Below are 12,899 nucleotides of genomic sequence, written 5' to 3'. Positions count from 1 at the left end.
GCACAAATTATTTCTCGTGGGTATGAGTATATTCCTGTTGCATCATATCAGGAGGCACATATTGTCTGGTTGTTTTTTGTGTGTGTGATAAGGTTGATTGGTGGGTTCAGGTGTGGTCAGCCTGATCCATTGTTTACGGAGCTCTCCTTTGTAGGGATCTCTTTATTTTTCTTCAGCCTTTTGCCTGAGTTTTTAGCAACCATTTGTGATCTGTTATTTCATTGGGGTTGTAAAGTGTCTAATTCCATCATTACTTCTGCATTTATCAGTTGGAATTTTTCTATAAAGAAGAACTTTACTTTCTCAAGTATGGTTGGATATGTAGCTGATTTCATAATTTTTTTTTTCCTTATGTTTGCCTTCTAGAAATTGAGTTGTTTGGGCAAAGGGCTTCTATTCTTGAAGGCTTTTTATAAATATTGCCAGATTGCTCTTAAAGATGTGATACCAGTTTACACCTCCATTGTTATATAACACCTCGTTGTTTTATGAATGAAATACTTTTTGCAACATGTGGAAATAATGAAGTGAGACCTGAGAGATGAGCAACACAGTAAATGTCTTTGTCAATCAGAACTTATCGCTTGGCTTTTGGTAGAGAGTACTAATAAACTGGTATTGGGGTAAATATAGTATGACTTTGGAAATACTTGTGTTTCTAGTTTGTGTGCATTGAATGTGTATTAATTTTGAAATTAGAAGGATGGTTAGATAATGTTAGTAAAAAAACCCCTTCATTTTGCAATATTTGACTATGTATATTAACCGTGTTTCAAAACTATAACAGCCTTCTTAGCTTAAGCAATTATAAAAATCTAATGTTTTTTCCTTTGCAGCAACATTTGTGGGGGCAAACCCCTGGAAGTAGAGATGGCAGGGATAGAATACATGAATGATGATCCTGGCATGGTAGATGTTCTTTATGCCAAAGTCCATATGAAGGATGGCTCCAACAGGTATGTTTCTGGAATACTTCTTTGTTCAATCAGAAGATGCATAAAAGCATCTGTGGAACTAGTTTTCATTCCTTTTCTTTGAGATCTTGCTGTTGTAAAGAGTGTGTCAGTTCTTTTTCTTTTCTTAAAATAGTAAGCTAATATCTTGAAAGGGGAATTTGTTGTAGGAAAAAGGATCAGACTTTTAGTCTGATAATTATTGAATTACCTGTATGGTAGATCTTGATAGTAGTAATCTAGTTTTTATGGAATTCAGTGCTTCCTTCATGTCTTCCAGGATAATAGGAAGCAGGAAGGATGGCATTTTAGGATGGTAGTTTCAAAGGTGACATAATGCAGAGCTAGTAAATACCAGGACAAAATGAGGATGGTAATTATACAAACTTCATAGGATTATTAAGATTAAATTAATCTACATAAAATATTTAGAACAGTGCTTGGCACGTATTAATATTATCAAAGCATACATCAAAAATTCTGTTTTTTACTTTTGTTATTACCACACCTAGATCTCTTCTAGTGATTCTCGGTCTGCACCCCAGGCTATTTCTGAGCCTAGCCTAGGCATCCAGAGCCATTTCCGATGTTAATGCCGTTTATTTGTTTAACACTCAAGGCCTTTGGTGAGCAGAGGAGCCCAACTTGAACTGGAAGTTTGTTTTTGTGTGGTCTTCTCATTAGGGCAGGATAGAGCAGAGCTCACAGTGAACCAGAAACTCTTTAGAGAAAATCTTTTTGTCTAGGTAGGCCCCCAAATTGATTTGCTTTCTCAGAAGATTTCTTATAAGATTTCTCTTATCTCAATTAGAATTGATAATTTCAATTATCTTCTATCTCAATTCCATTGGAAGTGAATTTTGAGGCCAAGAGAGGAAAAAATCATTTTTCATGTGTGTTTCTAGACCAGATTTTTCTTGTCTTAGATACCTGGCATGTGCCTGAGGAGCATACTAATGACCCTGCCTTAAAAATTAGGGGCATATTGTTATTGAACAGGAGATCATATACTAGGACATCCCAGAACATTTCTACCAGGTTAGAATTTGATGTATGGTATGGATCATTTACTTTGTTTTCTAAGTCATAACTATCCAAATGCCTTCACCATGTTTTAGAACTAACTATGTATGGGGCAGATTACTTTTCAACTTTGGGAACGGAAACAGTGAATGATAAGATAAGCAGTTCTCAAACTTTTTGGCCTCATAATCTCTTTTATTTCTTAAAAATTATTGAGGACCTCAAAGAACTTTTGTTTATATGGGTTATATCTATCAATATTTACTTTATTAGAAATTAAAACTGAGAAATTTAATATTTGTTAATTCATTTAAAATAATAGTAATAAAGTAATTTCTTGTTTATATAATAGCATAAGTTTCATGAAACATCGCTCTGTTTTCCAAACCAAAAAAGTTTAGTGAGAAGATAGGCATTGTTTTACATTTTTTTAATTTCTTTACTAGAAGACAGCTGAGTTCGTATATCTACTTGTCTATTCAATTTATTGTCATATGTTGTCTTTTTGTTTGTTTGTTTGTTTGTTTTTATTGAGTTAATGATAGGTTACAATCTTGTGAAATTTCAGTTGTACATTAATGTTTGTCAGTCATGTTATAGGTGCACCACTTCACCCTTTGTGCCCACCCCCTACCCCACCTTTCCCCTGGTATCCACTAAACTGTTCTTAGTCCATAATTTTAAATTCCTCATATAAGTGGAGTCATACACAGATTATCCTTCTCTCGCTGGCTTATTTCACTTAACATAATTCCCTCAAGGTCCATCCATGTTATTGCAAATGGAATGATTTTGTTCTGTTTTACAGCTGAGTAGTATTCCATTGTATATATGTACCACATCTTCTTTATCCATTCGTCTGTTGATGGGCACTTAGGTTGCTTCCACGTCTTGGCTATTGTAAATAATGCTGCAATAAACATTGGGGTGCATAGGACTTTTGGGATTGCTGACTTCAAGCTCTTTGGATAAATACCCAATAGTGGGATGGCTGGATCGTATGGTAGTTCTATTTTTAATTTTTTTGAGGAATCTCCATACTGTTTTCCATAGTGGCTGCACCAGTTTGCATTCCCACCAGCAGTGTATGAGGGTTCCATTTTCTCCGCAACCTCTCCAACATTTGTTGCTATTAGTTTTAGATATTTTTGTCATTCTAACGGGTGTAAGGTGATCTTAGTGTAGTTTTGATTTGCATTTCCCTGATGATCAGCAATGATGAGCATCTTTTCATGTGCCTATTGGCCATCCGTATATCTTCTTTGGAGAAATGTCTGTTCATGTGTCCAGCCCATTTTTTGATTGGGTTGTTTGATGTTTTGTTGTTGAGTTGCGAAAGTTCTTTATATATTATGGATATTAAGCCTTTGTCAGATATATGACTTGCAAATATTTTTTCCCAGTTAGTGGGTTGTTTTTTTGTTTCACTCCTGTTTTCATTTGCCTTGAAGAAGCTCTTTAGTCTGATGAAGTCCCATTTGTTTATTCTTTCTATTGTTTCCCTTCTCTGAGAAGGCATGGTGTCCGAAAAGATCCTTTTAATACTGATGTCAAAGAGTGTACTGCCTACGTTTTCTTCCAGAAGCCTTATGGTTTCAGGTCTCACCTTTAGGTCTTTGATCCATTTTGAGTTTATTTTTGTGAATGGTGAAAAAGAATGGTCAATTTTCATTCTTTTACATGTGGCTTTCTGGTTTTCCCAGCACCATTTGTTGAAAAGACTTTCTTTTCTCCATTGTATGCCCTCAGCTCCTTTGTCAAAGATAAGCTGTCCATAGATGTGTGGTTTTATTTCTGGGCTTTCAATTCTGTTCCATTGATCTGTGCACGTGTTTTTGTACCAGTACCATGCTGTTTTGATTACTGTAGCTTTGTAGTATGTTTTGAAGTCAGGGATTGTGATGCCTCCCGTTTTGTTCTTTTTTCTCAGGATTGCTTTAGAAATTCGGGGTCTTTTGTTGCCCCATATGAATTTTAGGATTCTTTGTTCTAATTCTGTAAAGAATGTCATTGGGATTCTGATTGGGATGGCGTTCAATCTGTAGATTGCTTTAGGTAGAACGGACATTTTAACTATGTTTATTCTTCCAACCCATGTACATGGAATGTCTTTCCATCTCCTTATGTCGTCATCCAATTCTCTCAGAAAAGCCTTGTAATTTTCATTATATAGTTCCTTCACTTCCTTAGTTAAATTTACCCCAAGGTATTTTATTCTTCTTGTTGCGATTGTGAATGGTATTGTGTTCTTGAGTTCTTTTTCTGTTGGTTCATTACTGGAGTATAGAAATGCTACTGATTTATGCAAATTGATTTTATACCCTGCAACTTTGCTGTAGTTGTTGATTACTTCTAACAGTTTTCCAATGGATTCTTTGGGGTTTTCTATATATAAGATCATGTCATCTGCAAACAGTGAGAGTTTCACTTCTTCCCTCCCTATTTGGATTCCTTTTATTCCTTTTTCTTGCCTGATTGCTCTGGCCAGGACCTCCAGTACTATGTTAAATAAGAGTGGTGATAGAGGGCATCCTTGTCTCGTTCCTGTTTTCAGGGGGATGGCGTTCAGTTTTTGCCCATTGAGTATGATGTTGGCTATGGGTTTGTCATATATGGCCTTTATTATGTTGAGGTAGTCTCCTTCTATGCCCATTTTGTTCAGAGTTTCTATCATAAATGGCTGTTGGATCTTGTCAAATGCCTTCTCTGCATCTATTGAGATGATCATGTGGTTTTTATTCCTCAATTTGTTGATGTGGTGTATCACGTTGATTGATTTGTGGATGTTGAACCATCCCTGTGTCCCTGGTATGAATCCCACCTGGTCATGATGTATGATCCTTTTGATGAATTGCTGAATTCTGGTTGCCAAAATTTTGTTTAGAATTTTTGCATCTATGTTCATCAGTGATATTGGCCTGTAGTTCTCTTTTTTCGTGGTGTCCTTGTCAGGTTTTGGTATCAGCGTGATGTTGGCCTCATAGAATGTGTTAGGAAGTGTTCCATCTTCCCTAAGTTTTTGGAATAGCTTGAAAAGGATAGGTATTAAATCCTTTCTGAAAGTTTGGTAGAATTCCCCAGGAAAGCCATCTGGTCCTGGGGTTTTATTCTTTGGGATGTTTTTGATTGCTGTTTCAATCTCTTTCCTTGTGATTGGTCTGTTCAAATTGTCTGCCTCTTCTTGAGTGAGCTTTGGGAGATTGTAGGAGTCCAAGAATTTATCCATTTCCTCTGGGTTATCCATTCTGTTGGCATATAGTTTTTTGTAGTATTTTCTTATAATCTGTTGTATTTCTGCAGAGTCTGTTGTTATTTCTCCTCTTTCATTTCTGATTTCGTTTATTTGAGCTTTCTCCCTTTTTTTCTTTGTAAGTCTGGCTAGTGGTTTGTCAATTTTATTTATCTTCTCAAAAAACCAGCTCTTTGTCTCATTGATCCTTTCTACTGCCTTTTTCGTTTCAATAGTATTTATTTCTGCTCTGATTTTTATTATTTCTCTCCTTCTGCTGACTTTGGGCTTCATTTGTTCTTTTTTCTTTAGTTCAGTTAGGTGTGCTTTAAGGTTGCTTATTTGGGATTTTTCTTGTTTGTTAAGATGTGCCTGTATTGCGATGAATTTTCCTCTTAATACAGCTTTTGGTGTATCTCATATGAGTTGGTATGGCATGCTATCATTTTCATTTGTTTCTAGGCATTTTTTTATTTCTTCTTTAATTTCTTCAATGATCCATTGCTTGTTCAGTAGTGTGTTGTTTAGTCTCCACATTTTTGTGCCTTTCTCAGCTTTTTTCTTGTAATTAATTTCTAACCTTATAGCACTATGATCGGAGAAGATGCTTGTTATTATTTCAATTTTTTTAAATTTGTAGAGGCTTGCCTTGTTTCCCAACATATGGTCTATCCTTGAGAATGTTCCATGTGCACTTGAGAAGAATGTGTATTCAGCTCTTTCTGGGTGAAGTGATCTATATATGTCTATTAAGTCCAATTGTTTTAGTTTTTATTTAGCTCCACTATTTCCTTGTTGATTTTCTGTCTGGATGATCTGTCCATTGATGTGAGTGGGGTGTTGAGGTCCCCTACTATTATTGTGTTGTTTTTAACATCTTCCTTTAGGTCTGTTAATAGTTGCTTTATGAATCTTGGTGCTCCTGTGTTGGGTGCATAGATATTTATAAGCGTTATTTCTTCTTGATGAAGTGTCCCATTGATCATTATATATTGTCCCTCTGTGTCTCTCTTTACCTGTCTTATTTTGAAATCCACTTGGTCCGATATAAGAATTGCAACACCTGCCTTTTTTTCCTTGCTATTTGCTTGAAGTATTGTCCTCCACCCCTTCACCCTGAGTCTGTTTGTCCTTGGGGCTGAGGTGTGTTTCCTGGAGGCAACAAATTGTTGGATCGTGTTCTTTAATCCATTTTGCCACTCTGTGTCTTTTTATTGGAGAGTTCAATCCGTTTACATTGAGAGTGATTATTGATGCATGTGGACCTAATGCTGTCAATCTGTCGCTCATTATCTTGTTTTCCTGCGTTTCTTTTCCTGTTTGCTTTAGACTACCCATTTAATACTGCAATTTCTTATGCTTGGTTTCTTAGATTTTTCCTTATTTATGATTTGTGACTCTGTTCTGTACTTTATTTTAGTGTCTACCTTGAAGTTTGTATTTAGAATCTCGTGTATAATATAGTCTATTCTCTGGTGGTCTCTTACTTACTTGACCAATACTGATTTAGACCCTTTGCTCTTCCCCTCCTAAATAATTATTTTCATTTTTTAATCCAACTCGTCTTATTAATTTGTAGTTAGACTGATAAGATCGTCCTTGCTTTGGTAGTTTCCTTACCTTTACCCTAATGCTATAATTGAATAATTGCTATCCTGTTCTGGTTCTATCCATCGGTCTCCCTAGTCTGTGGATTGTGTCCCCTTTCTCCCTTTTTTCTTTTTTCAGGTATGAGAGCCTTCTTGAGGATTTCTTGTAATGGAGGGCTTTTGGTTACAAATTCCCTTAACTTTTGTTTGTCTGGAAAAGATTTAATTTCTCCCTCATATCTGAAGGAAATTTTTGCTGGATAGAGTATTCTTGGCTAAAGATTTTTATCCTTTAAAGCTTTGAATATGTCACTCCATTCTCTCCTAGCTTGTAGGGTTTCTGTAGAGAAATCCGCTGACAGTCTGATAGGGCTCCTTTATAGGTTATTCTCTTTTTTTTTTCTTACTTCCCTGAGTATTTTTTCCTTATCTTTCCTTTTTGCCAATTTTACTACTATGTGCCTTAGGGTAGCTCTTTTTACATTGACAAATCTAGGAGATCTAAAACCCTCCTCTACACACATTTCTCCGTCGATCCCTAGATTTGGGAAGTTCTCTTCAATAATTTCGTTAAGCACGCTTTCTGCTCCATTTTCCTTTTCCATATTCTCGGGAATTCCTATGATCCTTATGTTCTTATTCCTCGTTGAATCCATTATCTCTCGGAGATTTTCCTCATTGTTTTTAATTCTTAGTTCTCTTTCTTCCTCTGTCTGGAGCCATTTAGCCTGTCTATCTTCAATTATGTTAATTTGCTCTTCTATGGTGTCTACATGGGCATTCAGGGAATCCATATTCTGTTTTATCTGGTCCATTGTGTTTTTCATCTCAAGTAATTCTGTTTGATTCTTCTTTATGATTTCAAACTCTTTTGTGAAGTAACTCCAGAACTCGGCTTGTTTCTCTATCTTTCTCTCTACCTCATTGAGTTTTTTGATTATAGCTGCTCTGAACTCATTATCACTTAGTTTACCTAATTCCAAGTCCTCAGGACTTAATTCTATGTTTTATTGTTTTCCTTCTGGTCTGGGGCTTTTATAAATTGCTGGATGGTAGAGGAGCGGTTTTTTCACATGGTGGTAGAATTTGGTTGCTCTTACAGCCTGTCGCCACTAGATGAGGGTCGAGAGCTGCGTGTTATGAGCTCTCCGCCTTGGGGCGAGATGGCTGCGCCCACTGGCTTTGCCTGGGGGGAGGGGCTGTTACTCACACGTGCCGGTCTGGGTTCAGATCAGTTCTTTTCTCTGGTCTCCTGGGCCCTTGGTTTATGGGGTCCCCGCGGATGGAAGCTTTCCCCCCATCACCGGGTTTCCACTGAACCAGGGCAGGAGTCCTGGATGTTCCCCAGGTCGCGCGTCCCCTCCCCCACTCCTTCCCGACCCACGCCGCAGTGATCACAGACTCTAGGGGAGGGAGCGATGTTCTCTCCTTTCGTTCCAGTGCCTCCGAGGCTGTAAGTAGGGTTTATGATCTCCGCCTTCTTGGTATTGTAGGTCTCTAACGAGCTGGCATTATGTTTATTCTCTGAAATTCAGTTCTTTCAATCTTTTGTTGTATTTTGGAGGGGAGAGAATCCTAGGTCAGCTCACCCTGCCATTTTGCTCCGCCCCTCTGTCATATGTTGTCTTGATCGAAGTATATAAGAAAAATCTGGCCTCCCACAGAAGTGTAGTTGGAAAAGTGCAGAATACTTTAATGGCCTTTTCAGGTAATTGTGGATATTTGATACTACTCTAAAATTTGACAAGGCGTAGTTTCTTAAAGGTTCGTTGCACTGTAAAATCCGAAACTACATCAGTGAACATTTCATACTCGGTTACATGAAAATCCATTGGTCTATCTTGCATTTTGCTTGGATCTTTAACCTATGCACAATTTTTTAACATTGGTCATTTAGAAAATATCAGCTGACTGAATTATGCAGATCTTCCAGATGTTGACAGATTTCATTATGCAATATTAAAAATATGTGTTAATCAAAATAGTATGGTCCTGGCATAAAAACAGACCAATAGACCAATGGAACAGAATTGAGAGCCCAGAAATAAACCCAAATATATATAGTCAACTAATATTTGGCAGCGGAGCCAAGAATACTAATAGAGAAAAGACTGTCTCTTCAATGACAAATGGTGCTGGGAAAATTGGATATGCACATATAAAAGAACGAAACTAGACCCCATCTTACACTACTCACAAAAATTAACTTGAAATGGATTAAAGACTTAGATGTAAGACCTGAAAGCATGAAACTCCTAGAAGAAAATATAGGAAAAAAGCTCTTTGACATCAATCTTGGCAATGACTTTTTGGATATGACCTAAAGTACAGGCAACAAAATAAAAAAAATAAACAGGACTACATCAAACTAAAAAGCTTCTGCACAGCAAAAAGAAACAGTCAACAAAGTGAAAAGACTACCTACAGAATGGGAAAAAATATTTGTAAACCATATGTCTGATAAGGGGTTAATATCCAAAATATATAAAGAACTCATAAAACCCAGTAGCAACAAACCAAATAATCCAATTAAAAAATGGACAAAGGACCCAAGTAGACATTTTTCCAAAGAAGATCTACGACCAGCCAACAGGTACATGAAAAGATGTTCAACATCACTGTCATTAGGGAAATGCAAATGAAAAGCACAGTGAGATATTACCTCACACCTGTTAGAATGGCCATCATGAAAAAGACAAGTGATAACAAATGCTGGAGAGGAAGTGGAGAAAAGGGAACCCCTGTGTGCTGTTGATGGAAATTTAAATTGGTGCAGCCACCATTCCGCTTCTTGGTGGCCCAGGGTTTGCCGGTTCAGATCCCCGGTGCGGACATGGCACTGCTTGGCACGCCATGCTGTGGTAGGCATCCCACATATAAAGTAGAGGAAGATGGGCACGGATGTTAGCTCAGGGCCAATCTTCCTCAGCAAAAAAGAGGAGGACTGGAAGTAGTTAGCTCAGGGCTAATCTTCCTCAAAAAAAGAAAAAAGAAAAAAAAACTAGTGCAGCCACTGTGGAAAACAGTATGGAGGATCCTCAAAAAGTTAAAAATAGAACTACCATATGATCCAACAATTCCACTTCTGGGAATACATCGAAAGGAAATGAAAACACTAACTCGAAAAGATATCTGCACCCCCATGTTCATAGCAACATTGTTTACAGTAGCCAAGACATGGAAACAACCTAAGTGTCCATAGATGGATGAATGATTAAAGAAGTTGTAGTATATATATATATATATATATATATATATACACACACACACACACACACAGTGGAATATTATTCAGCCACAAAAAATGAGGAAATCCTGCTATTTTCTGACAACATAGATGGACCTCAAAGGCATTATGCTAAGTGAAATAAGTCAGACAAAGACAAGTACTGTATGACCACTTATATGTGGAATCTAAAAAAAATAAAACAACCAAAATCAGAGAAAAAGAGATCAGATTTGTTGTTACCAGACATGGAGGTTGAGGGTTGAGGGAGGGGGAATTGGAGGAAGGTGGTCAAAAGGTACAAACTTCCAGTTATAAGATAAATAAATGCTAGAGATGTAATGTACAATGTGATGTCTATAGTTACCACTGCTGTATGGAATATGTGAAAGGTAAGAGAGTAAATCCTAAGAGTTCTCATTCCAAGGAGAAAAATTTTTTTTCTTTTTATTGTATCTATATGAGATGACAGATGTTAACTAAAACTTGTTGTGGTAATCATATCACAATATATGTAAGTCAAACCTTCATGCTGTATATATACCTGAAACTCATACAGTGATATATGTCAATTATATCTCAATAAAACTGGAGAAAAAGTAAATATATATGTTAATATGACTACTGATTTCATCAGAATCTTTAAGTCTTAAGAAGCTGTCAAGCTCATGATGGCAGATACATGTTTTCTAAAATTGTGATTTTCTCTTGAAAGCTTGAATTTTATTATTGGTAAAAAATACTGGTAGTTTTTTTCCTTGAAGTTCCTTTTTGAGAAAATGTCTGCCAAATAGCCAAGTTTGAATAACCATAATTTGCCTGTCAGTTGTTCTTTCAAGTGAAAATCCTGTTCCGTGGACAAAGAGGCTAGTCCAGCTCTCAGGTACTTTTCCTCCAGACAGTCATCTACATCCAGGTATAGCCAAGTACTGTGTATGTACTGCACTTTCATCACACAGCATAGTAAAAAGACGTGTACCCAAGATTTAATAAAATTGATCATTTTTACTGCTTCATCAAAGGATAAATGAAACTGGCTCTTTAAATTTTTAAAAACTGTGAATGTATCGTGAAGGATATACTACTGCTACTACAGTTTGCTGCTACTGCCCTAATTCACGTGAAGGTACCAGCAGTTTTACCCACCATTGCTTTTGTACCATCATTGCAAATGTCGTTGCAGTGAAAAAGGAAAATAATGTCATATTACTGTTACAAAAATAGTTTTGACCTCATGGACCCCCTAAAAGAGTGTCAGGGACCTCAAGAGGTCCACAGACCAGACTATGACAACGTCTGATCTAAGTAAGATTTTATTTCTAACATTTAAGATTTCATACTTTCCAGGGAAATCATAACTGACTTTTGTGAGCACTTTCTCTTTGCCTGGTACTGTGCTTAGATTGTATTACTCCATTTTATCTTCACAGTATCTGTATAAGATAAATACTGTTATTCCCATTTTATAGATCAGGGAGGTTTAGAATGCTTAAGTAATTGGCTAAGGAACGCATTGATCAAAACCATGCTCTCAATCCCTGTGCCGTAATAAAGAAGGTTTTTAATGTGTATATGCTAGGTTGAGTAGGATAGACTGTTCTAATCCCTGGAATAAAATGGAAAATTGTGACTCACTTTTTTTTTGAAAGTGATAAAATTCACACAACATAAAATTCACCATTTTAACCATTTTAAAGTGTATAAATTCAGTGGCATTAAGTACATTAACAGCATTGTGCAGCCATCACCACTGTCTAATTCCAGAACATTTTTATCACTCCAAAAGGAAATCCCATACCTATTAAGCAGTCGACTCTCCATTCTTCCCTACCGCCATACTCCCCTCCCCCCAGCCATTGGCAACCACTAATATACTCAATGTCTCTATGGATTTGCCTATTCTGGATATTTCTTATAAGTGGAACCATACAATATGTGGCCATTTGTGTCTGGCTTCTTTCACTCAGCATGAGGTTTTCAAGGTTCATCATGTTGTAGCATGTGTCAGTACTTCATTCCTTTTTATGGCTGAATGATATTCCATTGTATGGAGACACCACGTTTTGTTTATCCATCAACTGATGGATGTTTCGGTTGTTTCTGCCTTTCGGCTATTGCGAATAGAGTTGCTTTTAATTCTTTTGGGCTAACTCACTTTTAAAATGTATCAAAGTCACGATTTTTATTTCCTTAACCTTGTAGTTTTACAGGGCATCCTAGCCACTCAACCTGACTTCTGTTAGTTTGCTTCCTTATCCTCTGTTACGGGACTTAGTAAATTTTTGTCAGTGCTAGTTTAAACTTTACTGTTGTAAAACTGAAATTTGTGATAGCCTATGGACATGCAGTTAACATGAAGCTATATGAAATTTTACATGGGATTACAGTGTTTCATTAAATGAAATAGGGAACTTTTCCTAATCTAGGGCTTCAGTCTGTGTTAACATACATATGTCATAGACACCACAGTTTTGGTTTACCCTATTCTTGGTGGCCCCCAGAGGGAAAAAGAGTGGTCATTAGGAAAGGATGATAAAATCATTACCTTGAGTGTTTCCATTGGATATGTTTACCTTTTGCTTAATTGTTAGACCCTTAGTTCTGTAGAAGGGCTTCAAGTATAGAGAATAATAGGTTTTTGAGATTGGAAGAAAAATAAAACCTATAGAAGCTAGATGTCTTTTGAAGACAGTGCTCAGACATAATTTGTACCCATACTAATGGTAGGGTAAGAGTTCAGAAGGTGAATACATTCTTTATTTTCGCACAGATCTAGCCCTTACAAATTTTGCACACTTTCTGTTGTCAAGGCCTTGTAAGCTGAAAGGTCTTGTGAAGGGTCTACTGAATCCACTAGTGTGATCAACCAAGAACATTTT

General features: G+C 36.8%; 1 protein-coding gene across 2 annotated transcripts in view; it reads left to right on the top strand.

Annotated features, from left to right (window-relative positions):
• Positions 1 to 12,899, top strand: part of ASCC1 (activating signal cointegrator 1 complex subunit 1) — a 117,838-nt gene that overhangs the window by 57,039 nt on the left and 47,900 nt on the right. For both annotated transcript variants that reach the window (XM_070565396.1, XM_070565405.1), the window contains exon 7: positions 837 to 956. In XM_070565396.1, the coding sequence (XP_070421497.1) occupies positions 837 to 956 (120 nt within the window). The remainder of the gene's footprint in view (positions 1 to 836; positions 957 to 12,899) is intronic.

The sequence above is a fragment of the Equus przewalskii genome, chromosome 1, assembly GCF_037783145.1.
Source record: "Equus przewalskii isolate Varuska chromosome 1, EquPr2, whole genome shotgun sequence".
NCBI classification, from domain to species: domain Eukaryota; kingdom Metazoa; phylum Chordata; class Mammalia; order Perissodactyla; family Equidae; genus Equus; species Equus przewalskii.
This window is presented reverse-complemented; position numbering and strand designations above follow the sequence as displayed.